This window comes from Talpa occidentalis, unplaced genomic scaffold (genome assembly GCF_014898055.3).
Source record: "Talpa occidentalis isolate TD23 unplaced genomic scaffold, MPIMG_talOcc4v2.1 talOcc4.11, whole genome shotgun sequence".
Taxonomy (NCBI): domain Eukaryota; kingdom Metazoa; phylum Chordata; class Mammalia; order Eulipotyphla; family Talpidae; genus Talpa; species Talpa occidentalis.
In genome coordinates this window covers 61271172-61298396 of record NW_023601104.1, presented here as the reverse complement: position 1 = coordinate 61298396, position 27225 = coordinate 61271172, and the positions used below count along the sequence as shown (strand labels likewise).

At 34.7% G+C, this 27225-nt stretch overlaps 1 protein-coding gene and 1 long non-coding RNA gene across 8 annotated transcripts in view; one reads left to right on the top strand and one right to left on the bottom strand.

Moving 5' to 3' along the window:
• The window catches only part of ATL1 (atlastin GTPase 1), a 53167-nt gene that overhangs the window by 9141 nt on the left and 16801 nt on the right, over nt 1-27225 (bottom strand). For all 7 annotated transcript variants that reach the window (XM_054690303.1, XM_037503301.2, XM_037503304.2 and 4 more), the window contains 7 exons: nt 23976-24223; nt 21961-22095; nt 21426-21530; nt 19415-19465; nt 17125-17181; nt 4970-5062; nt 3083-3221 (listed from right to left, as the gene is read on the bottom strand). In XM_054690303.1, coding sequence (XP_054546278.1) covers nt 3083-3221; nt 4970-5062; nt 17125-17181; nt 19415-19465; nt 21426-21530; nt 21961-22095; nt 23976-24223 — 828 coding nt within the window. The remainder of the gene's footprint in view (nt 1-3082; nt 3222-4969; nt 5063-17124; nt 17182-19414; nt 19466-21425; nt 21531-21960; nt 22096-23975; nt 24224-27225) is intronic.
• Nucleotides 256-27085, top strand: LOC119239077 (uncharacterized). The gene is made up of 8 exons (XR_005123740.2): nt 256-276; nt 3564-3593; nt 3684-3724; nt 13185-13222; nt 15997-16155; nt 23156-23224; nt 26686-26830; nt 26991-27085. It is a non-coding gene; the product is annotated as an uncharacterized LOC119239077 (long non-coding RNA).

Below are 27225 nucleotides of genomic sequence, written 5' to 3'. Positions count from 1 at the left end.
CATATTTCTCTTGTTGCCGTTAAGATAAGCATGAGCATGAGGCTAGAAATCCTTCAGAATTATTTTGCCTCATGTTTGTACAGCTTTGAAATTTTAGTGCTCCTGTCTTACGAGTGCTCTTATGCATTTATGAGTACTTGTCTAGAAGTTTATTCAAATTTATTTTGCTGTTTGCATTATACCAATTTTTATATTCGTTACACTATATAGATTTTATTTAAATTTATTATTATGCTTTTCTTTTTAGTTACCAGTAATCACTGAAATACAATGCAGGTATTTGTATTGTTTACTATATTCTTCCCATGTTGTGTTTTGTTGCCTGCTATGTGTCTGCATTCACTTACACCAAGAGGTTTCTTTTTTGCTTTATAATTTTATGATTTTTTGAACATTAGTAGAGAATTGCCATATCTAGAATGTATTACTTCTTCCTGAATTTCTGTATAAAACTAAAAGCCTTCTCCTTATAAAATCATTAAAATTGTTTTCAAAACATGTACTTAAATCACCCCCTCCCCCAAACTTCCTTATGTAATTGGAATAGAATAAGATACACTTGTGTATCTAATGCACTAGCAATGTGGGAATTATCACTGAATAACTAGCATGTAACAACACATTTGGATTTAAAATGTGTTCTGAAGATCACATTAGCCATAATTTGTAACTGTTCTCACGGAGGCAATAGTAGATAATAGATATTTCAATTTTGGATTTAGAAAACATGAACAACATATTTATAACATGCGCTTATAATTTTAGTTGAACATACTAAACACATGACCCAGAATATCAGTTCAGATCAACTTATAGAGATGTACTAATCCAGTCTTAACTGGAGCAAAGAAGCAGCTCCACAATTTATGTGGATACTTGAATCACTCTTTATTTGGTAATATAACAGAGCAACCTCAAAAAAAAAAGGTAACCATTAAAAGATTGAATGTTCAGGGAAGTATTTAGTAGGCACTTGGTAAGAGCTGGTTGAATGTAGCATGAATGAATGTGATTCAGCACGTTTGGTCCTTTTTATTTCCTACAAGGGAAGCTATTAATAGCAACTAAATTCAATCATAATAAGTTTTAAATAACCCAGAAGGTAGTAAGATAACTGCAATAATGTAAGTGACCATGAACAAATGGTAATGTAACAGTGATTACCACTGCCAGTAGCTAGGAATGGAACAAGTCAGAATACTTTTCTAATTCCAATAAAGGACTGTTGTTGAAGGCCTGCCCCTCCTCTGCCTGTTTATTGCTCTCCAACTCCAGAGAATAAAGAAAGGCTTGTAGAATCTCTCTCTTTATGTAATTTATTTAAAAATACATTGAAGACAGGCCTCCCTGGTGATGCAAGGGGTTAAAATGCAACCTATGAAGATATCTGCAGCCACTGAAGCATGAGTTTGATGCCTGGTCAGAGAGATACCCACATGGTGCAGCAGACCTCTCCTGACTCACGTTCTCCTCAGCAGTGTGTTTCCATCATTCTGCCTGTTCCCCACTCTGTCTCTAGTGAATCCTCTCATTCCCCACACCTCTGGCCTGTACCCCATTCTTGTATGCATAAATCAATCTTTAAAAAAAAATACATTGAAGACATTAGGTAATTGCACAGTATTGAGAGGTCTGTGTGCTCACCAGTGGGTTAAAATGTATATGACAGTAAAATTTAAAGGAATCTGTAACTCATGCATTTAATATGTGCTTACTGATACCTGTTCTGTTGTATAAAGATAATTTAAAACATTCTTAAAAACAGTGCTGATGATTGAGAAATTTTGAGTTCTCCCTCTAATACTAATGTTGTAGTTAAATATAAGGAACATTAGAGTAAACACTATTGATACAAAAGACAAAAAACACATTTGGTTTTCAAACCTGCCAGTTCCTTAAAACTGAATAGAAGTTACTTTGTCCTTTTTAAAAAGTGATTTTAAATCTCTTTAATTACAGTTGGGCTAAACATCTTGTTATGCCACTGTCTTACTAACCCAGGGATATAGCCGAAGGGCCACAGTAAATTAAGCAAATGTCTAAACTGAGTGGTGTATACTCAATGCTAGGCTTATAAGTTAAAAAGTCAGAAATGTGTTTGTACTACTTTGAATTGACTACAAAACAATTAACTAGGACCGGTGATAAGCCATTAGGAAAGATTAACCCTTACCCTCCACCACTCCTTACTTTTATTTTTTTTATAAATTGAGTTGCTTTGGAAACTTAAAACATTAGTCATGTGTGTTTAAGAGATAATTATAGGGTCTCCCCAGTGGCGCAGCGGTTGAGCGCTGGGTTGTGAAGCTGCCTGCAGCCTCTGCAGCGCCGGTTCGATCCCTGGTTGCTCTCTGACCACTGGAGGAGGGTCCCACATGGCATGCAGATCTCCTCTGCCACCCACTGCTCCCCCTCAGCAGTGTACTTCGGTCCTTCTGCCTGTTCTGCTCCCTGCTCTGGCTCTGGTGAATTCTCTCACCCTCCCACGCTTCTGACTGTACCCAGTGCTGTATAAATAAAGAAATAAATGTTTAAAAAAAAAAGATAATTATATACTATTAGAATTTACTATTTGAAAAATAGTGGTTTTAGCTTTTTTAAGAAACTGGTGTTCAGGAGATTTCATTTTAGTGAAATTTCAACAATTTATAATTAAATTCTTCAGTAGATGTTTTAAAGAGCTTGAATTCATTACTATGCAGTATTTCTTTCAATTTCTAATTGAATAGTAATGCAGATATTCCAATAATCTAGACATCTATCTTTTCCCCTTTAACATAAATAAGGAAAATTAAACAGGAAGACTTTAAGGAGTATTTCTCATTGAGAGGGTGAGGGTTGCTGTTTCCCAGGTGAACACAGGATTTCACCTATTTTGTCAATCACAGTAATACTCAGCATCCTCAGAATTTCAGAGTTCACCTCTCACACCAATCCAGGATTCCAATCTCCTGACATTGTGATATCGTCAGCCTTACATAAGTAGATAAAATAAACTAGCAGCTATAAGACCACTAGTTAAAATCACACTTTTATAGCCTGACAAAAGGGATATATACATATTCATTAAAGACAGACAAACCTTTTAATTTTCCATCAAAGTTTGGATTAGTAGCTACTTTTAAGCCAGGATGAGGTAGCAGAAAACAGGAAATTTTGGTGAAACAAGAATGGATGTGTTTCCGAACATTCTGTAGTTCTTCATGCTGATTCCCTGAGACCTGCAGTAAATTATTTTGAAGTTTAAAGCACTTTAAATATAAATCAGACTTCACAAGAATTCTGTGACATATTTTCTATGTTTACCTGTACCCACAATGATAAAAATGATATGACAAGAAATAACAAAGTCTTGGGTGAATTTGCCATACAAGTCATATCTAAGTATAGCATACATATAATTACTACAATGAACAAATGCCTACTCCTATGATAAATCAGATGGGCCTTCCATTTGAAGGACAAATGAGTGGAATTTTACTCTAGTTCCTACAAATCTGTATTTTAACTTAAAGTATTCACAAAAGACCAGAATAAAAAGTATACTCCTACTTTTTTTTCAGGTGATACTCAGGATAACCTCTTGGCACCTGGTAGGTGTACATTTAAATTCTAGAAATGTATCTGAATAGTTAACTGTTTACTTGTGAGCTAAATTGCCCTTTTTTACTTGTTCTTTACAGTAGTACACACTACCCTAAAAGCAACAATAAACCTGAAAAAGGTAAGCTCAGAGATCCCAATTATCAGAGAAATTTTTAAAAATGTCATTTCCACCACCCCTGATTTCCTAGTAGATATTTTTGTGATTTTTTTCAATGTAAACAACTCAATGTTCAACATCATTTCATTAGAAAGTGGAAACTCTTCTAATTTCACTTTATAAATTCTTAACAAAATGGTCTAAGATTGACTTCAAGAATTTTAAAATTAGGTATTTCTGTTTAATTGACTTTTTCATTAAGGTATAACCAACATATAACTTTATATTAGTTCAGGTATGTATTAACAGAATAATGATTCAATATTTATATATATTGCAAAATGATCAACATAATACACCTAGTTAACATCTGTCCCCAGAGTTACAATTTTTTTTCTTTAGATGAAAACTTCTAAGATCTACTCTCTCAGCAACTTTCACATATGTGATACAGTGTTCTTAACAGTAGCCATCAGTTACGTATTATATCCTATGACATTTATTTTATAACTGGAAATTTTAGTTTTTCATCCTCTTCACCCATTTCTCTCCTGTCCTCAAATCCCCCACCTCTGGCAACCTGTGCTCCCTGTATCTATGAGCCTACTTTTTGCCTTTGTTTCTTTAAAGTCTACATTGAAATGAAATCATATGGTATTTGCCTTTCTCTGTCTGACTTATTTCACTTAGTGTAATGCCCTCAGGATTCATTCATATTGTCACAAATGACAAGACTTCATCCGTTTTTGTGGGTGAACAATATTTCATTGTGTGTGTGAGTGTATCACAATTTGTTCATTCATTTATCCATAGATGGACACAATTATTTCCATATCTTAATTATTATAAATACATGTGGCAGTAAACATAAAGGTGCCCATCTTTTTTAATTAGTGCTTTTGATTCATTTGGATTAAATACCAGAAGTGGAATAGCTGGATCATATGGTAGTTCTATTTTTCACTTTTTGAGCAACCTCCATATATTTTCACTCTCAGTTATGAACTGATTTAATTATTTTAAAGTTTTATATTTATGAATAAATCATTAGCTTACAGATATTCTACCAAAGAATTTTTGCATTATACTTATTGATAATATTTAAAATTATAACAAAGTATTTTATAAAATATCAATCTTCACTTGTTCATAGTGATACTATGAGGGTCAAATGAGATTATGGCTGCTGAGTATTTAGCAAATCATTCAACAAAAATAATTATAGATTACTACTGGCAAAAATTTTATGCACTTAAACTAACAAACCTTGAGGCGCTTTTCCAAGAATTTCGAGCCGCCGTCAGCTCCATATGAAAATTCATATGGAAAACTCCAGTCTCGAACAAGAAATATCAGACTCTAAAAAATGATAAGAAAAGAGGATTGATAAAGGGACTCTTAATTGCCTCCCCTTGCTTTTTACTGAACGATATTGTAGTTACTTGAATAGTGTCTTTCCCACATTATAGAATTAAAAAGCACACATGAAACCTTTGAAAGTTTCTGAGCAGTCTCTCCCCTATGAGATCATCCTGCCTATTTCTACTGCTTGTGAGCAGAAAGTTGTCTTCAAACTAAGATGAACACACATCACAGGAAATGAGAGACAGAAATAGCCTCAAACTGACTGACTGGCACCATGAAGTGTAATCAGATTTTATGTACAATATAATCCTATGAGTCTTCCTTTATGATGGCTATGGTTCACCTTTTTAAAAACAAATTATTTTGTTTTAATAGAAATGGTACAAATGCATGCTCATAATAAGAAGTTCAAACTATATATAGCAAAGCCCAGAAAAGAAATTTTTAAATGCACCCCAATTTTCTTGGTCTTTAACAGGCATCTTCCCAAGTTGACATATGAAAACCATGTGTGAAATATAAACTTTTTTTTTTAAAGATTTATTTATTTATTTATACAAGCACTGGGTACAGTCAGAAGTGTGGGAGGGTGAGAGAATTCACCAGAGTCGGAGCAGGGAGCAGAGCAGGCAGAAGGACCGAAGTACACTGCTGAGGGGAGCAGCGGGCGGCAGGAGAGGTCTGTCGCGCCATGTGGGACCCTCACCTGGTGGCCGGGGATCCAACCGGAGCTGCAGAGGCCGGGGGCAGCTTCGCAACCCATCGCTCAACTGCTGCGCCACCGGGGAGGCCCTAAACTCTTATTTTTTTCAAATCAACAATCTATTCTATCTCTACATAGTACTCAAATTCCCAAGTTCCCTTCCTGATCCCGCCATCCAGTGAAGTGCTAGTAAACTGAATCCCCAACACCAACAACAAAATGCCTTAATTTGTAGCATTTGCCAATTTTTGTGGTGCAAATATGTCCACCATGGCTGATTTGAAGCTACTAACAGTTTAATGATTGGCTTATATAATTCTCGAATATTTAGCTCTCATGAACTGGTATGAACAAACTACAGCTCACCCACTCTCTCCTAAGTTAATGCTTGTACACAGAATTCTGTGAATCTCAGTTCTTCAAATCCAATCTTTCCACGCTGCTGAATTTTTATTTAGCCATGCATATAGGTAGAGAAACAATAAAAAACATGGATAACTCTAATGTGCTCAGATAAAAAGATTTTAAGTCATACTTTTGGAAAATGAAATCAGCCAGACTACTAGGCAAATGATAGAACTAAGCTGTCCATATCCTATAATGATCATATGTATATTTTTAAACATGAAAACATGATAACCTTTGTTAAGTATCCTTTGGATATTATAACCTTTAGGAAATTATTCAAAAGGAGTCTTTTAGTAGTACTATGTGTAAAAGTTAAGACTGGGAAGAAATCTAAATAGTTAACTATTGAGAAATGGCTGTACAGACTATGGCATATTAATAGTATATTACATAACTATAAATATAAATGTGGAATATATCAGTAAATGTGATTATGTCAGTATAAAAAGCTTATACTAAATTTTATTTGAAATATAATGCTAAATTTATGTCTACCTCCACTATAAAAGTGAAAATACTCAAACACCTAGGTAAAGACTTAATTGAGCTACAGTTGTATAGCTACCAAATACCCAGTTTGTTTTTTTTCTTTTTTAAATTTAGTTTTTATTGAAGTATTGTTGGCTTATAATATTTTATGTTTTAGTAGGAGTCTGGATGGGTTCAAATTGGTACCATACATGCCCATCATCAAAGAACCAATAATTCATTCATCCCAGTTCATTGAGCCCCCTCCACCGTTGGCAATCCCTAACCTCACCCAAGATGGCTTATAACCTGCCTAGTCTATTAATTTCAGTTTCAGGTAACAAGTAAACACCAGAACTGGTTTTAAAGCTGTCTAACTAACAGCCCACTGAACGTCAACCAATCAGTGACAGCTTCATATTTTAAAAGTCTGCTGAGAAGTAGAGATCCACTTCAAAAAAATTCACTGAGGTTGATTATCAACCGATCCCTCGCCTGTATAACCAGCACAAAATATGCTTCTATATTGAACAACAACAAAAAACTTTAAAACTGATGTTGACCCATTCTTGCCTCTGTAAATCATGCAATTCCAAAACAGCCCCTAAATCCTACTTGTAATCATTAGTTTGATGTGATCTATGAGACTATGCCTCACCAGCAAAGCTTCTTTTTTACTTAATAAGGCAAAAATTCAGCTTTGGGTTTTGCACATGATTTTGAGTGATGGTTTAATCCTTGACAATTCTGAAAGTCTCATTGAAATAGTTTTGAACACCCTCAAGTGACAGCACTCTCTGTGACTCTCATTCTAACATGTGAATTCGCCTTGGCCTTTGTTCTCAAATTTCATTTGTTCTTAAAACTTACTTCCATGTACAACTGTCTCAGCAAAATATGAGTTCTGATTTGTGATTAATATGAGTTCTTGTTGCTGATTAATTTATCCTAGAATTTTGTAACCCATTGAACGTTTAAGTTCAAAGTCTTTGTATAGGGTATTTCAATCTTCAGTTTTGGAAATAGTCATCTGATATATAATTAGACATTTTTTAATATAAGGTTATTAGAACTTCTGGTTTGGAAGCACACCATTCAGTATATATGTTTGCCATTTATCTAATTATGCTTTTCCTGTTTGATCAGCTTTCTTTTTTTGACAACTTGTGCAAAGTTTGTTGCATATATTTTGCTTTGTCCCTTGATGCAGTGGTCAAGGCTTATGCTCCTCGCCAACAGTTGAATCCTTGTCTAATTAATTTAAAATATCTATAAAGCATCCTAGGAGTAATCTATGTATATATATAATCCCAAATATGTATATAATACTATAATTAGCAAACATTAATTGAACATCTGCTTGATGAAAAGCAGGTGCTCTAGGTTTTAAAAAGCAAGCCCAGAGCCTCCCTAGTGGCGCAAGGGTTAAGACACAACCTATGAGGCTGTCCACAGCCTCTGCTGTACCAGTTCAATCCCCCGGCCAGCCAGGGAGCAACCCACATGACACAGCAGACCTCTCCTGGCTTGCCCACTGCTCCCCTCAGCAGTGTACTTGGGGTCAATCTGCCTGTTCTGTTCCCCACTCTCTCTGGTGAATTGACTCACCCCCCACACCTCTGGCCTGTACTCCAGCTCTTGTATGCAGAAATAAATAAATCTTAAAAAAAAAAAAAGCAAACCCAAAGTTGTTGCTTCTAAGGCATTTATCATTTAGTTAGGTAGATGGCCACAAGATAAAGCTGGATTGGTGTCCAGGGTAGGAGGAAGAAGAGGCACTAAAGGATGGTCATTAAGTGCAAGGACTGACTCTGTGACCTAGATTGAAAGCTAGCTCTGCAATTTAAAGATACGTATGACTGAGGACAAGTTTCTTAGGTCCTCTAAGCCTCAGTGTTTCCTCATCAGTCATATCAACATTATTTATTTTGTAGAACTGTAATGAACATTCATTTGAATAATGTACGAAACACACAGCATAGAACCTGGCACAAAATAAGTGTTCAATAAATTGTGGTTATATTGGTCTTCTAAACATTTCATGTCCCTACATGTGGAAATTGGGAGAATCCTGACTTTAATTCTGTGTAGCCAGATGAGTATTTCAATTCATACAACTCTCTGATCACCTAAATTTCTCTCTGAATAGAACATGAATTAAGATGGCTTTCTCAGATAGCTGTCCTTTTCCACAGCCCTACCATCATAACTTTTCCTTTGATTTATAGTGCAAGCAAGCAAACAACAATCATTTTTTCAGTGAAGTCATGCATTTCTCTGGTATAACTTAGCAGTTACAGTCTTCATAGATATTTGATCTAGGATTTGTTTCAAAGTAGTTGAAATCTCTAGCGAAGAATTTATTCTGCAGATGAATTAAATTCTGCAGATTCTTAAATCATGGGAATAAAGGGTTCTTAAATGTGATTAAGTAAACTACAATAAAATAATTCCTACATTCCATTTTATGAAGGATTAACTTCATATAGTTGTACATTATTATATGCATCTTCTTCCTTTCCAGCAGTCTTCAGTTTTATCTTAAAACTGGCATGTATTGAACTGCTCACTAATAATTGCATCTCTACCAGAACGAAGGTGAAGAATTTAGTTTCACTTTTATCTCACAGAGAGGATTCAAAATTTCCCCCATCCCAGCTTTGAGATATAATTTATATATAACATTGTATAAGTTTCTTTTTAAGATGTATTTATTTTTATACAAAAACGGGGGTACAAACCAGATGTGCGGGAGGGTAAGCGGATTCACCGGAGAGAGAATGGGGAAACAGAACAGGCAGACCGACGGAAACACACTGCTGAGGGGAGCAGCGGGTGAGACAGGAGAGGTCTGTCATGCCATGTGGGTATCTCCCTGGCTGGCAGAGATCGAACCAGTACTGCAGAGGCTGCGGACAGCTTCACAGTGCTGTGCTCAACCACCTGCACCACAAGGGAGGCCCAACATTGTATAAGTTTAACATGTACAATGTGATTTGATATTACATATATATTTTAAATGATTACACAATAACATATCCATCACTTCATATAGCTACTATTTGTGTCACAATAACATATCCATCACTTCATATAGCTACTATTTGCGTATGAGTGTGTGTGTGTGTGTGTGTGTGTACATGCTTAGTCAAAGGCCTAGAATGTTAGGGGCCTTTAGATACATGAAAATGGTTAATGCTATTGGAGAAAACTTGAATGAATTCACTATCAAAAAGGTGGAGTACTTAAAGATGAGATAAAAGAGAAGAGGATAGATGTAAACAGTCCTAAGGCATATGCTCAAGAATGAAATAACACTTCAGAAAAGGGAATTGAAGTTCCTGTACAGGAAAGGTTTTGTTTTTTTTTTTTGGTCTTTCTTATTTTCCCATTATGAGAAAATTTTAATTACAAACCACACTGAAATGGCACCCCATATCTCTGTCACCAGAACCTCTCCTATCATAGATGATCTTTGCCATGATGAGCCTAGTTGCTAATTCAGTCCTCAAATATTTTTTAGCAATGGCCATGCTAATGCAGATTCCTAGGTCTTAGAACATGGATTTGATTCACTAGAACTGGGGCATAGCTCAGAAACATAAATTGTCTAATAAACTCCCCAGGTAATCCCAATTCAGGTTCCTAAAATATCTTGCCATATAACTAAGGCTGCAAACTTCTCAAAGGCCCATCTCTTCTCTGTTAGCCATATCAATCTATCTCAGAGTTCCCGTCCGTGAATCTTAGGGCTCCAATACCTCAGAGAGGTCCAGGAATAATTGGATATATTTAGGGCTCTGGCTTAAAGTGACCAGGGTTCAGCAATTTTGTGGCTAATATTTAAGTTTACTTATAGATAAAATAGGTTCTTTTGACGGGTCTACAAATATACCATACACCATGTAGAAAAACCACAGGTAAATGTATGTCTGAAAAAATTCATTCAAGTGATTCTTGAGAATATACTTTAGTAATTCTTTATAGCCTATTAATTAGAGGTCATGAGATAGCTAAAGAGTAAACTTCTGGGCTGGTGTAACAAAGAGGCTTCCTAGAGTCTACTCTCCAACATACTGTGGAAAATAGTTTTTAGCTCAGACCCAATAGGAAACTTACTGTTATGACCACACTATAGGACAATGAAATACTTGCCAGCCCAGCCCAGCATATTTGAGAGGACATGCATGATAAACATACATAGGGAAAACTGTAGAACCACACAAGGGATGATGAACCATTCCTGAAGTAGTAAGTCATTAATGACTCATTTATGAGAGAGCATTAGAGGAAGACAAACTTCTAGGGTCTTGAAACCCAGTCTGTAAATGAAACAGTTCATTTAAAGTGAATTCAAATGTCTTAACAATCTGAAACATTCATACAATTAGTAATAAGGATCCAAACTCAAGTTTTCAGTATTTCCAATGCAAGGCAATGTGGGGCCAGGTTTGGGCTGTAAAATTCCAAATGACCAAAGAAGAAAAATTCATAGACCAAAATAGAGATAAGTCTCCTATCACAACTGACAAGATCTTTTCACCAGGTTCTTATAGCAAACTGGAAATTATTGTCCAAAGTCCTTGTAAAATGTGCATTGGTGTTACATACAATAATAATTAATAGAAATATATTTAGTCATTTTCAAACCTTTTGAAGTCCTAAGGAAGAGACGCTAAAGAAATTACTGATTTTATAATAGTTATAATGATGAAGTAGCTCTAGGTTATTATACTAAAGACAAAGTTTCATAGTGGGCAAAGCAAGTGAGAAAATAAGTACTGTCATGTAGAGAATGCTGTGTGATGTCTTAATGGGGATTACATTTCCTGGGTGTGCTAAATAGTTCAGAGCTGACTCTTAACAACTTGCAAAGAGCAGTTGTTAAAATGTGAAGAATTTAAAGTCATTGGGCATGTTGCTAGCTTGGAATATTTACATCACAGAAATCAGCAAATGCTACAAATCAGATCCACCTCCTCCCTCTTTCCCAGTTTGTTGTAAACATTTAACAACATACCTCTGGCTCAACTTTACACTTCAATATAGTTTTTTTTTTTTTTTAATAGAGGCATGTTTTATTTATTTGTTTGTTTGTTTGTTTATACATGCACTGGGTACAGTCAGAAGCGCGGGAGGGTGAGAGAATTCACCAGAGCCAGAGCAGGGAGCAGAGCAGGCAGAACGACTGAAGTACACTGCTCAGGGGAGCAGGAGAGGTGGGACGGAGCAGAGCAGGCAGAAGGACCGAAGTACACTGCTGAGGCGGCAGGAGAGGTGGGACCCTCCTCTGGTGGCCGGGGAGCAGCCGGGGATCGAACTGGTGCGGCAGAGGCCGCGGGCAGCTTCGCAACCCAGCGCTCAACCGCTGTGCCACCGGGGAAGCCCCCTTCAATATAGTTTTTAACTATTGTTATTTAGTAGTCTTTTGAAAATATAATAATATGCATTGTTTGTTTTGTATAAACTAGCTTTTGGGTTCAAAAATCAAACTAGGGCCTCCCCTGGTGACGCAGGCAGTTGAGCAGCCGCACTGCGAAGCTGTCCCCAGCCTCTGCAGCGCCAGTTCAAATCCCACATGGCGCAGCAGACTTCTCCTGTCGCGCCCACTGCTCCCCTCAGCAGTGTGCTTCGTCAGTCGCCTGCTATGTTCCCAGCTCTGTCTCTGGTGAATCTTCTTACCCTCCCGCGCATCTGGCCTGTACCCCGGTTCTGGTATAAATAAATAAATAAATCTTAAAAAAAAAAAGAAACTAACCTATTAATTCAGCATTCATTTAACTTGCTAATTGTCCTGACTTTTGCTGCCTGAGTTAGACCTTATTTATTATCAATAACTTCAATGTTTCTGAGTAAAGAATATTTCATTTTTCTTAAATTTAGTTTAATTTTAGTACAAAGTTTCTTTTTATTTCCTTATTCCTCACCTTACTTTCTCAAGCAAGTTTACAATTTTTCCTAATTTTCCTAAAAAGCTTACAATTTTATCCTAATAAAATAAACTATCTTCTCAGAAAAAGAACATAGGCATGACCTGCTTTTTAAAAAGAAAGAAAGAAAAAACTTACTGAATAAATTGAACTTTTATTTAAAAGTTATTTTACTTTGAATTTTTTTCCATATGCTTTTTCTAATTTACATGTGAACTATTTTGCTGACATCTTACATTCTGAGACTTAAATATAGTTAATTTTTATCTTTTAATTTTATGATATGTAGTATTTTTGTTTTGAATTTGATTGCTTTAGTTTCAAATATTATTAAATGGTTTTGGAAGCCACTTTTCTTACTTAATGATTTTAATTTCAATTTCAGATACTTGGATTTACAAGTCCAAACCTGTTTAAAGTCATTGCTGACTCATTCAGCCAATATTATCTTTTCACTGACATTTCAAAATACCAACAATTTACCAACAAGTGACAGTCTCTTAAAGTTTTTTTTCTGTTCAATGGTATTTTTTACCTAGTCAGTAAATAACTGTTTGTTTGTTTGTTTACTACCAGATCATATTAATTGTTCTCTCTTTGGTTTTAGAATATCTGGCAAAGTGTAAGAAGTAGTGACATCTGCTGGTAAGCCCTAAAATCCCTGTCCAGAATTTATATTGTTCCCGTGTTCTATCAATGGGTCCTTGAAAGAAACAGATTCACAGAAGCAAAAAATCAGACAAATGATTTTAAGAGAAAAGATGTTAACAGTATCCAGTTGGCATAGTAAACAATATAGCAGATTGCAAGTCAGGACTGGTTTTATTTGATCTCATCTCCTCTACCCACCCCATCCCCAAACTCAAGGAAGAGATTTATACTCCTTGACTCAAAACATACCATCATCTCTCCATGCAAAGGCCTCTTTCTTGCTTTATCATGTTTTTCCCAGATCCCCACTCCCATTCCTCAGCTGTGTTCACAGCCACACCCACTCAAATCTATATCATGTCTGTCTGTAATGTTCTAAATAATCATAAGTAGTATGTTATAGACATTTTTTTCCATACTTAATTCAGTATGAATTTTAACACCTTATTCATGCTAATCTAATTACTGCTGGTGCATTGCCTTTGGATATTACAAAGTATTCTAGAGTGTGCTTTTCATATTTTATGTAACCATTCCTCTAGTAATAGACTAAGTTTCCTTCAACTTCCTTCTACTCCCACTCTATCAAAGCTATAATGAATATCCTTGGACATCACCCTTGATCCATAGGGTCTAGCTATTCCAATCTGCACTTTTACCAAGAGGGTCTGAGTGTTGCCATTTATTCAAATCCTAGCTATTGTTTGGTGTTCTTCCATGTTCTACTTTTTTATCTGTCTATTGAGTGTAAAAGTGGTATCCCATTATTTTATCTGATTACTAGTGAGACTTGACATCCCTTCACAAATGTGTTAGCCAATTCGGGTTTCCTTCCAGAGAATTCTCTATATATCCTCTGCCTTTTTTAAAAAATTAAGTTTAGTTTATCATTTCTGAATGGTTTGATTTTTTATTTAAAAAACACTGGTATAATCAATTCCAAAGAGTACCTGCACCCCTGTGTTTATAGCAGCACTTTTTATAGCAGCAGCTATTTACAATATTTATAGCACTATAAATTTATAGCACTATAAATATTGTAAATATTTATAGCTATTTACACTGTTTATAGCAGCAGCTATTTACAATAGCTAAGCTTTGGAAACAACCCAAATGCCCAAAAATAGATGACTGGATCAAGAAGATATGATACATATACACCATGGAATATTACTCAGCATTCAAAAAAGATAAATACATGCAATTTGGAGCAACATGGATGGAGCTGGAAGGGATCATGCTCAGTGAAATAAGCCAGAAAGAAAAAGAAAAATACTGGATGGTCTCACTCATAGCAGGAATCTAGAAAACCTAAATGAGGGACCAGGAAAAAGAATAACTATAAGAAAGAAAATATCAAAATCAACAAACAACTATGAACCAGAGACACTCTATGGGGAGTGGGGGGCGGGGAAAGGAGGGCTTGGAGTCAAAATAAGGGGGTTGTAATTGTATGGGGAATATAAAAATAAAATTTAAATAAGAATAAAAAAATTTAAAAATAAAAAAAATTTATAAAGCAAAAAAATAAACATAAAAAATAACACTGGTTTATAATATTATATAGGCTTCAGATGTATAACACTGTAAATCAATATCTGTATATACTATATTATACTCACCATCAAAAGTCTAGTTCCCATCCATCACCATACAATCAATCTCTTTTACTTCTTTACTCTCTCTGGTAACCATAATTTTGGTCTTATAGTCTATATTTGTCTTACTTTGATCACTTAATTGTTTTGTTTATTTACACATGTATGAAATCATATGGTGTTTGTCTTTTTTTGTCTAAGTTATTTCATTTAGCTTACTACCCTTTAGGTCCATCCATGTTGTTGCAAATGGCAGGATTTCATCTTTTTCCCCCTGTTATAGCTGAGAAGTATTGCACTGTGTGACTATATAACACATCTTTAAAGATTCTTTAGAGCAGTTTTAGGTTAAATTAAAATGAGAGAAAGGTACAGATATTTTCCATATATTGCCTGCTCCTACTACAAATGTATACCTTTCCCCAATATCAAAATGACTCACCAGGATTAGACAGTTTTACCAAGAATGAACATACACTGACATATCATAATCATTCAAAGTCTGTTTACCACAGGGCTCACACTCAGTATTGTACGTTCTATGGATTTAGACAAATATATAATTACTCATCATTATAGTATCATAGAGTGTTTTCAGTTCCCTAAAAATCTTACGTGTTCTGCCTATTTGTTTCTCCACCCCAGGCCCCTGATCCCTGTAGCCACTGATCTTATCACCTCCATAGTTACACCTTTTCCAGAATGTTATATAGTTGGAACAATACAGTATGTAGTCTTTTCAAATGTAGTTTTTTCACATAGTAATACGCATTTAAGGTCTTTAATATCTCTTCATAGCTCGATAGCCCATTTCTTCTCCGTTAGTACCCATTCCTTTCCTTGGGCTCTATCTTCCCTTGGATCTCAACAATTTACAGTGTTACTAATGCTCATATATTCAGATAAATATTTAACTCTCTGTATTTGATTGTTGTTAGCAAGGCTGATCCATATTACTTAGTCTTCATTTACTGAAAGCTTAATACATTTACCTAATTTAAGAATATTTAATATGCCCATATAACAGTATCCCTCCAGGATGGTGTTTAGTCCAGAATAGATGATGTTTTCACTTCCATGATTAAGTTATAAAAAAGACTGTGGCTTTCCTTTTGGTCACTCTCTTTTGCAATGTGGTTATTTATTTTGTGGAAAACCTGCTGTGAGCAGCCCTATGGAATAGTTCCATGTGGAAAGGACATGAAACCTCCTGCCAAGAGTCATGTGATCGAACTTGGAATTGACCATCCAATCAAATCATCAGAAAATGTCTCCCTGGTCAACACCTTGAGCATGACTTCAAGAGACCTTAGGTGAATATCGCCCATGGTAAGTCACTTCAGATTTCTCACCCTCAGAAACTGTGTGAGGTAATAAGTGTGATTTTAGGATAATTTGTTATATGGCAATAGATAACTAATATAACCCGCTTAAAATTACTTGTCATCTGAGCCTTATCATTTGTTCAGTTTCCCTGGGTGCTCTCATTCTCCTAGAGGCATTACTCACAGTGGCTGAGGATAAAACTGGGGAGAGAAGCTAAATTCTAAAACTTAACTTGAGCCCCCTCTGGTAAGCTTAGACTGAAGGTGTCAGACTGTGGTCTTTAAATCTGTATCTTCCCCAAGTTACTATTTCCAAGGACTGTTTGCTTAGTTAATATCTCTTAGTTCTTGGTATATGAGGAGGAGTAAAGGGAGAAGGAAGCATTAAAGGGCAGATAGCCTGCTTTACCACCCAATTCAAGCTTAGATATGATCCTGATGTTATCCTGCTGACCCCAGCAAAGGCTGAGCTGGTTGCTGTTCTTCTGATAGTCAGTGCAGTGGTGCAGGTAATGGTTCACACAGGTCAACGCATAAAAAAAGAAAAGGATACCTCCAAAATATTTGCTCCCATTCAGTACCCTTTCTCTCCAGATTTTCCTGTAGCTTGCACCTACTTCCTATTGTCCCAGGAGACATGCTTAATTTTTTAGCTTTTATGTTAGAAAATTCATAATTTTTCTTCTGGTTTCTGTGACATCTCTAGGTTCAGGAGAGAAAGGCTGATACTCTTGAGAGAACCATGATATCTAAATCATCTTTTTATTTTCCTACTTCTTTTTTTAAAATAATTTTGTAAAATTTTATTTCCTCAGTTTTACCTCTACCTTGTATCAAACAGCATTAAATCAGTATTCAAGAGTGCTTCTTGAATGAAATAAATAATGAGAGATGAAACATGACCCTCTCAACTAATTAATATATCTAGTTAGAGTCTCTAAAACTAACTTAGCATCATTATATAGCCACTCACCTGGAATGGCTTCAGGAAAGTTTCCTCCATTGCCAATCTGCCATACTCAGTAAAGAGCTACAAGAAAAACACACACACACACACACAGAGAGAGAGAGAGAGAGAGAGAGAGAGAGAGAGACAGAGAGAGAGAGAAAACTTTAGTAACTGCAATGTTTTATTTATTGGCTTTCTTTCATTTATTTTTCCCTAGCTATAACATAGTACTGTATTATTAATATTATAATACTCAAATCCTTAGTTATAAAAAACTAAGAATTAGATAAAGCAGAGTGACAGTAACTAGATATTTAAAAATTAAGGGTATGAAATACGTTTTTTTAAATATTTCCACTTTAAAGCCAATACTTTTCCATTTTAAAACTAATTTATCTAGAATATAGGAGGATTTTTTTGTAGGGAAGGTAAGGGAGAAGAAAATATGTTAAAAGAAATTTCACAAAGCAAAGCTTGAATAGATTAGATCAGAGAACCATAAGCTATGTAGGATATATTTACAAAAGTTGTTGACTGCAGAAATTTGATAGCACAATGGCATGGATTATTACAAAGGCATATAGGCACTTGGCTTAAAAGTAGGTAATCAAATACACTGCCTTCTCCTATTTTTTTCTGCTCTCAATTGAAAGGTACCTTATCAGTTTTTGTGTTGCCAGAAATGTAAGGTTTTGGAAAACACAGACCTGAGTGGGTGACTGTGATTGGGTCTCTGGGGAGAGTTTTGTTGAGACTAGTTAAGTGGATTCCTGGTGTCCCCAGGAAACTTCATGTACAAGAGTAACAAATATATATGCACTTCATATACAAGTTAACAAACCACAGCTGTTTCACAGAGCTGGGGAAGAATACTGACAGAGCTCTCCAATCTCTTGTCCCCTTAGAATAACTCCAACAGAATTACACTGCCTCACCTGCAGGATTTATGGAATCTAGAAAGCCAAGGGTAGTTACTAAGCATACGATTAGATGATTAAATGAAGGTGTGGAATATATCGAATAGGCATTTGGCCAAGAGATTAGATACTCTCATTAGAATCTTCTATTAACATAATTTGAATTCATTATCTCTTTTAAGGAAGGCTGAAATGTTGTCATTTACAAGAACATTTTTATGATTTAAAAAAAAAATTAGTTGATATCAATCCTAGATCAGTATTTTTTTTTATAAATCCCTTAACTGATACTAAACAGTACCATTATCATAAATTTGGAAAGTAACTGGCTAGTGTGTGACAAGTGCCTGAAAAAGTAATTGTGTTTATTATAAGAAACATCTAACAATTATTCAGCTTGTTGCCTATTTGTCATAAATGGTCAACGTGATGTGCCAGAAACATAGTTGAGAACAATGCTGGATGTGAACGCCATGTGATATTTCATATATCACAGATTACCCTGTTCTACTACCCTTTGTTATCTGTTAAATTTGCACATTTTGCTATATGGCTCCTATAGCCAAGATAAAATAAAATATTGAAAGGAAAATTTTTTATAAAACATGCACAGGGAAACTATAAGAGAACAATAAATTTTGCTATGTAACCAAGAACAGCATGAACTGAAATGGAGCACAGGATGTTACAGATATGTGGGCTATATTTAGGAAATATCTGACTTTTTATTTATTTGAAATTTAAATGATTCTTAAAGAGTGGAAGGAGGACTGAGCCTGAGCTAAGTCAGAAGACCAGATTTGTACTCCTACTACATCACTATTAGCCACATGAGTTACGCAAATCATTTCCTTGTTTCAGCCAAATTTTTCTCACCCTATAAATAAAAAAGCTAAGTTAGGTCCCACTGAAGTCTCTTTCAGATTTAAAATAGAATTCTGTGAGTTGTCATCAGATAGCATAGGCATGTGACCTAAAAAGTGGTTTCTATAGTTATTAGGTTTATAATGTGGTCCATGGGGAAAAAATTTTGGCATATAGTTTATATCACCATAATAATTACTAAATCCCTGACCTTAAGTATTCAACTTCACATTTTGGGTAATTTTTAAACCAAAGACTCTCTCTATTATATTCTGTCATATATTTTCACATACACAGGGCTAGTAAGAAGCTGCTTTAGAGAAATGAAGGAATTTGAAAGCTGAGAACCTAATCATAAAGAGCTGGAACAAGAAAGCTGGGAATAGGAAAATTTCCTTTTTGCTTATATTCCTAAGTCTTTATAAGTCATTAAGTTTTCCAGATAGAAGGAAAACCCTCAAGCTCCATTACACATGCTACCAAATTACCAAATATGTAAAAGATTACCAGATAAATAATATACATATTGTTACCTGGAGGTGTTGAAGATCATCCTCTTGGACATTTTGGGATAAGTTATATACCTTGATAAAGAAATAAAGTCAAAATGAGAAAAAAAAAAAAAAAAGCATCATCTTAAAAACCTTGCTCTCTTTTTCTAAAAAAAATTACAAAGTCAAACTTTGCTACATATATTGTTGTATAATTATAAATATAAGACCATAAGAAAGGAGTAAATGAAGCATAACAGACAATAAACAGTGATCATAAAATTGTTCCAGAAATACAGTAGCCACCTGCTCTGGATAGAGAATATTAAAATTATTTTATGACCTAGTTTAATGGCCAATAAAGTAATCACTCTTAATAAGCATGCCAAATAATAGCACTATAAATATGAGTCACACATAATACAAAAATTTATCTTAAAAAACTATGTTGACTTCTCCATAATTTATTGTTTTAGTCATGTCTGCAGAAAATTTTATCACATGGAAGTTATGAATGTCATGCTTATATCCTTATGTATATGCATTGTTTCATCAACACATCACAGCATTAAAATGACATTCTTTTTTTGGGAAGAGGGAATAAGAAGTAATGTCAAAGAAAATTTAAGGATGTTTATATGTTTATGTACAGATTATTTATCAAGAAATAATAAAAATAATTATTATTAAGGAATTAGATTTTTCAATGAAAATATTCAGTGCCCTCAGGTAAAATACAAAGTAATAAATATTGAAATTCAAATTCACTCTGGTTTTTAATTGGCTTATATAAACAGCTTATATTCTCAATTATGAAGAAAATAGATATTAAGTTTTTTTTTTTAAGATTTATTTATTTATTTATCATTTATACAAGCACTGGGTACAGTCAGAAGCGCAGGAGGGTGAGAGAATTCATCAGAGCCAGAGCGGGGAGCAGAGCAGGCAGAAGGACCTAAGTACACTGCTGAGGGGAGCAGCGGGCGGCAGGAGAGGTCTGCGTGCCATGTGGGACCCTCCTCTGGTGGCCGGGGAGCAGCCGGGGATCGAACCGGCGCTGCAGAGGCTGCAGGCAGCTTTGCAACCCAGCGCTCAACTGCTGCGCCACCAGGGAGGCCCAGATATTAAGCTTTTTAAAGGCCCATTGATTTAAGAAGCATATGCTTAAAAGCAAGTCAATCACAGGTTATAATAATAACTTTTATTTTAGCATCCTTTCTTTAAAATTCAGTCTTCTTCTACCCACCGTCTTGTGGTGGTCCTAACCACTCACGATGCCCTGGCTGTTGGTTCACTAGCTACATTCTCTCTGTTCACTTATAATTTCAGCCTTGACTTTTCACCTTATCCACAGTGCCTTATCTAACTTGGTAAAAATCTTACCTTTCTTTAATGTTTTATATCATAACCACTCTCTCATTTTGCTCTCTCTAGTAAATAGAAAGTATCTAAAATATACTATATAGTAAAAATCTCTAAGGACATTCAGGACAATTTATAAAACCTACAATAATCTAAAAAGCAGCATTTTAAAAGAGGCAGTAAAAGAGAAATGGAAAGAAGAGGAGGAGAATTTTTTAAGATAACTATTTTCCTAAGTATACATTAAGATGTTTTAAGAAGTCATGAACACCCATATGTTTTCACATTTAGAAATGTTTCCACTAGCTCTGTATGCAAAATAAAATTTTGCATTTATAAATCTTGTTTCATTAAATATAACTTATAATAGGTGGTCCCAATGTGTCTGCATACATATTAAGATTTAATATTATTGAGTTTATCGTGGAAACAGAAAAAGTTATCAATAAGATAATGTAATCTCTGGCTTGTACCCCAGTTCTTGAATGTATAAATAAATCTTAAAAAAAAGAAATTAGACTACAGTTACAACAATTCTATTCATGGAAATCATAAGATCTTGTATGCTAGTTAAACCAAGTAACATATTATTTACCATTTCTGTTATTTCACTACCATACATATGTAGAAACACATATATATTCATAATGTTTAAAGAAACAGTTATCAAAATGATTTATTTTTTCCATACCTGTATTGAGCTGATCATTGTGCTAAGGGCAAATACTGTGGCTGAATCTCTTAAAGTTGACTGACTATCAAAGGTTCCCTGAGTATCCATCAATAACACTGCAACCTACAGACAAACAGTATATTATTGACATTTTATAGAAAATATAGGGCATTAGATTACCATAATTTCAACACCATAAGAACTAAAGAAAACTATTAGCAATGAATAGTTAATAGGTAATTTTTATGTGTGCCATGAATACCAGAGAAGATGAAAATAATTATAATATTAATATTAATTATAATAAAAATTAATTAGCTGCTCAATACTGTATTGATTAATTTCCCCTGGAAATCCAACATATAGGACTGAAGCAAAGTATAGATATTAGCTTCTTGATCTGCCTTTTATTGTCCCTACTATTTCGTCTACCCTGGTCATTAGGAAAACAGGCCAAGTGGATAAAATTAATTTTCAAAAGAGCATTTTCATGGATTCTGAAAAGTTGGAACTGTTGCAAGTGAAAATTTTCTTTTAGAAGTTTGCATCATACCTTTTTACCATCAGGTTTATTAATAAGGAAGATTTCACTCCATATCTGGATTCCTGTGGTTTCTCGTTCAGACCCACCTCTCCATGAAAAACCGGTCAGCGGTTCATTGTAGTCTCCAACCCAATCAACTGATTCCTATAAATTAAGAAAGTCTCTGATATGGAAATATATATGTGGTATATTTTTTCACTTTCATTCATTAATTTATTTGGTTTGTATCGCCTTCCACCTCTAGTCAAAAGGAAACCATATGTGCAAATCTATTGCATTGACATAATCACTTTATTCTTCTAAAAAATAATTATATTAGGAGCAGCTGTCTGCCATACTTTATCCTAGTTCCTGGGGATACATAGATATCATTCTATACCAAAGGAAACTCACATGCTAAATGGGAGTATATATGACACATAAATGAAAGGATAGGAAAAGAAAGAATTAACTTTTGATCTGAAAAGAAGACTTCATAGGAGGTGTGATGGAGGGTTGTTTAGGGATTTTCCAAGTCAGCAAACTTAGGGAGAGCATTTCAAAAAGAAAGGAAGATATAAGAAAGCCCATTATATCAGAATGTACACAAATGCTTTAGTTTGGAGCAAGGAGGGAGTGAGTAACAGGTAGAGAGACACCTAATACTAGGTACAGAAAAAGAAAACAAATTTGGTATACTTTAAGCCAATTCTATTTAACACAAGTAACACAAATCCTATTGAATATTGTATTCTAATGTTTACTTAACAGTTAAAAACAACTATACCTAAAACTATATAATCCCAAAGTATGGAAAATATGCTAATTTTTTAATCAAATTTTCCCACCTTTATAAGTAGTACACTAATGTTGGTATGCTAGAAATAGGAATAGTAAGGGTTTTGTTTGCTTTCAAAGTTGAATTATTTTGGTATTTCTGGTCTTAATTTGTCTGAACTAAGGCTAGAGGTAGAAGACACAAAGTTAACATTATAAAATTGCTCAAAAATACTCCAACTGTGAAAGATCAATCCAAAGTGGATAGTAAAGATATATAACACAAAGTTTGTTTGGGTTGTTATATATTTTGTCTCAACATCCACACTGGCATCATAATTTCTGTGGGTAAAAGATATATATGGGGGGGGTGGTATGCTCTCCATTCCCAAGCATTTCCCCCCCATGCTAATCTCCAATCTATCCTTCTGCTTTTCGTTTATCCTAGGTCCCTTAATATCTCACTTCTTTGCCACATTGTTGTCTCAAATGCACTGCCTCTGAGAGTGGAATAAAGGTGAGAACTAAGTGGGAAAAGTAAAGAGGGAAGTTTCTGGGATAATGACAACATATACTTGATAGGATTGCAAGATTAATAGGCATATACATTTAAAAAAATAATTAAATTGAATGTGCACTTAAGATTTGAGCATTGAATTATAAATTTTATAATGAAAGAAAAAACTAAATGAATACTAGGTGAATAAGTAATGTATATTGAAACAGTTATGAAGAAGTATACTGATGTCAGCAATTTACCTTAAAATTAACCAAAAAAGTAGATGGGGTGATGAATGAAAAGAAAAAAAGAATAACTAGAGACACATGATGAAGCAAAAATATTAATGTTAATGGTAGAATATATGTAAAATTCTTTTAAATTCTTGATGTATACTTGAAAAATGTCATAACATTTGGGGGGAAATGATTATTATAAAAAAGTTAAGATAAAAATATTTGACATTTTAAGCCCTGTAACAAATTTATAATCATATTTCTGTGCCATGTCTGTTTCCTAAAGAGTAAAAAAATAAGGCCTTACTAAGGGAAATGGAGCAAAGTGGCTTCCGATAAAAGGAGTCTCTGTTTGGAGTAATCTATTGTTTGGAGTCCAAAGAACTGAAGATTGAATGGCTACATCATAGCATTATTTAACTAGTTCATATTTGGGGTGCATAAAAATGAAAATGGAAATATTGGGTACTGCCAAATGAAAAAGTGATAGAGGCACAGGAGCAATAAAACTTTTTAAAGCACCTCTCACATACCTGATTGTACATGTATCGCAACATGAAGTCCATCAGGAATGATTTTCCTTTTCTAAATGCTCCAGCAACAGATACCGCAACGACCTCCTTATCCCTGACAGCTTCCGAGAGAAGGATCCGATTTAGTGCAGTTTCATCTAACTCAAAGGAATGGTCATCTTTAACAATAAGGACTTGGACTGGCCCTGCCTTTTTCACAGGCTCTTCCTCTTCTGAGCTCCATTCATATGTCTTTTCTGAAAGCCCACCTGTTGAATAAAACAATGATTAATTCAGTCAATCATCTCAAAAATATCAAGATGTGTATATTTACCTCTCAACTTTCAAACATCTAAAAAATAAACATGATGTAGTGACATATATTAATGTCATTAACACCATATCTTAGAAAGACATCTGGTCTTTCTGTTCATGTGATTTAAACAGAATTTTATTTTCAAGAAAGTTCTGAGTGCAGACATCTATATTTGTTGAGTGGGAAGGAAAATCAAAGCAATGGACTCTAGTTTTAGAGCAGAGAAATAATATGGCTTTAATTCACACTTTCTTCATCCCCTAAAATAAATTTAGGTATTCACATGAGGGATTCTTGCAACATATATAGGAAGAAATACATAGAGGGACTTAGAATCACATATTCTCGAGATTCAAATACATCTGTAAAGAACCTATAGTTCTGCTCCCTCTAATGTATACATCCCATTTACAAAATCCTAGATTTTTAATTGTCTAAAATTATACCTTGTAGTGATGGAATGACAGATAATTAAATGGGTAGGGCCATTAACAGATATCAACAGATATTTAAAATTTATAGTGGGCCTCCCCGGTGGCGCAGCGGTTGAGCGCTGGGTTGCGAAGCTGCCCGCGGCCTCTGCGGCGCCGGTTCGATCCCCGGCTGCTCCCCGGCCACCAGAGGAGGGTCCCACATGGCGCGCAGACCTCTCCTGCCGCCCGCTGCTCCCCTCAGCAGTGTACTTCTGCCTGCTCTGCTCCCCGCTCTGGCTCTGGTGAATTCTCTCACCCTCCCGTGCTTCTGACTGTACCCAGTGCTTGTATAAACAAAACAAACAAACAAACAAACAAATAAATAAATAAAACATGCCTCTATAAAAAAAAAGTTAAAAAAAAAATAAAATAAAATTTATAGTGATTAAGACAGGGTGATATTATCACAAGGACAGACACATAGACTAAAGATTTCAGAAACAGACCCACACATATATAATCATATGAAATACAACAAAGGTGCCACTGCAATAAATGAATAAATGATGATCTTTTCCACAAAAGATATTAAAATCAATTGGATATTTATATGGGAGAAAGCTGAGCTTTCTCCCCAGCTCCATTATATATAAAAATTGATTTCAAATAACTCATAGAGCTTAAATGTGAAATAGGAAAAGTAAACAAAGGATGTAAACAATCAACTGATAAAAGCCACAATATCAGATATTTCCACACACATGAAAACATGCATCCTCATGCAAGTAAAAGATGAAAAAAAATTATGTCTTTTTTATAGATCAGATTTACAAAGATCAGAAGTGTGATAATTCCTTTCATAGGTTGAGATGTAATGCTACCCCAGACATTGCAGATGGGAATTAAAATAGATACCAAATCTTCAGACAGTAATTTTATGAATAATCATCAAAATTACAAATGCATATTCTCCTTCACCAAGCAATGCTATTTCAAGGAATTCATCCTGCAGAGACACTTACATGCATGCAAAATGCCAGAAGCAATGTAAATGCCAATCAAGTAACTGATTAATAAACTATGGCTTATACACCTATGAAATATAAGATAGTTTTAAAGAATTAGAAAGCTCATTTTAAACAATTGCCACATATATTACAAAAAAAAAATAAGGTAGACAGAAGTGAGTATAGCATGGTAACACTGAGGGAAGAGTATATTAGAGGTTATGTTTGAGGAATAGCAAAAAGTACGATATAAGTGGAGCAGGTTGAAATGGTTATTAGGGGCCAGATCAGGGACAAGGGAATCAAGAATATTCTCTAAAGAAAAAGACAGTTTCTTCCATGGATGATAATGGGATAACTGAATATTCACATGTATAAGAATAAAACCAGATCCATATATTTCAGCAATCATAATAATTAACTCAAAATGGATTAAAGACAACTGTAAGACCTAAAACCATAAAATTCCTGGAAGAAAACATAGGACCAAAGTTCACTGGCATGGGCCTTGGTGATAATTCTTTGGATATGACACAAAATACAAGCAACACAATAAAAACTAAACAAGTATGACTACATCAAGCTAAAAATCTCTGCACAGCAAAAGAAGCCATTAACAAAGTGGAAAAGACAACCTATGGAATGGGAAAAAATATTTGCAAACTATGTTTCTGATGAGGGGTTAATATTCAAAATATATAATGAACTAACTACAGGATATATTACCATAGAATACTGACCAAAATTTTTAAAATATCAGGTCACTTCTACAATAAATATTTTGCCTTGATTTAGGAAATAAATTTTTCCTGGAAGGGTTTTATGTATGATGCTGAGGTACTTAGAAACCCCAGTTCTTCTGTTTTTAATCAATTCATGTGATGGACTCTGCCGCATTGGCAACAAACACTGCCAATCAAATCTCTGACACACTTCAAGGAATGGTTCAAGTCTTACATCCTCTGAGAATTTCATTATTTTAATTTCATCTCCAGTGATTTCTCCTGGATTTGCTAAAAAGTGAGATGAGACAGCTGGACTGTGATTCCAGAAGTCAGTGGTGGAAACGGAGGAAGAGATGGAACCGATACACTGGCTGCAGAGAACAGGTCTAACTAAGAAACATCTTAAAGACACTAGGTAAGCTGAGAAGATAGTTTAGATATGTTTAAAAGGGAATCTTCAAAATTTTTAAATGTGAAGAATAATCATTTTAATATCCTGGAAATGCTGAGGGAGTATATTTCTAATTTTCTTAATTATAAACGTTGTAAAAAAAATCTATACTTCATCTTTCCAGCAAAAATTAATCCCCATACAATGATGAATTCCAAGCACACTGGAGTCATTATAGAGAAAAAGTACAGCACCTAGGAAACTGTCTCTCAGCGACTATAATTAAAAGTAAGTTTTTTCTAAACTAGTGTATCTCTTTCCATTGTAGAATTTGAAAAGAATCACAGGAAAAAAAAAACCTGTTGTCTGAATGAGAAATCAAGAATGACTTCTAAAATAATAGCAAAAGAAGGTTAATA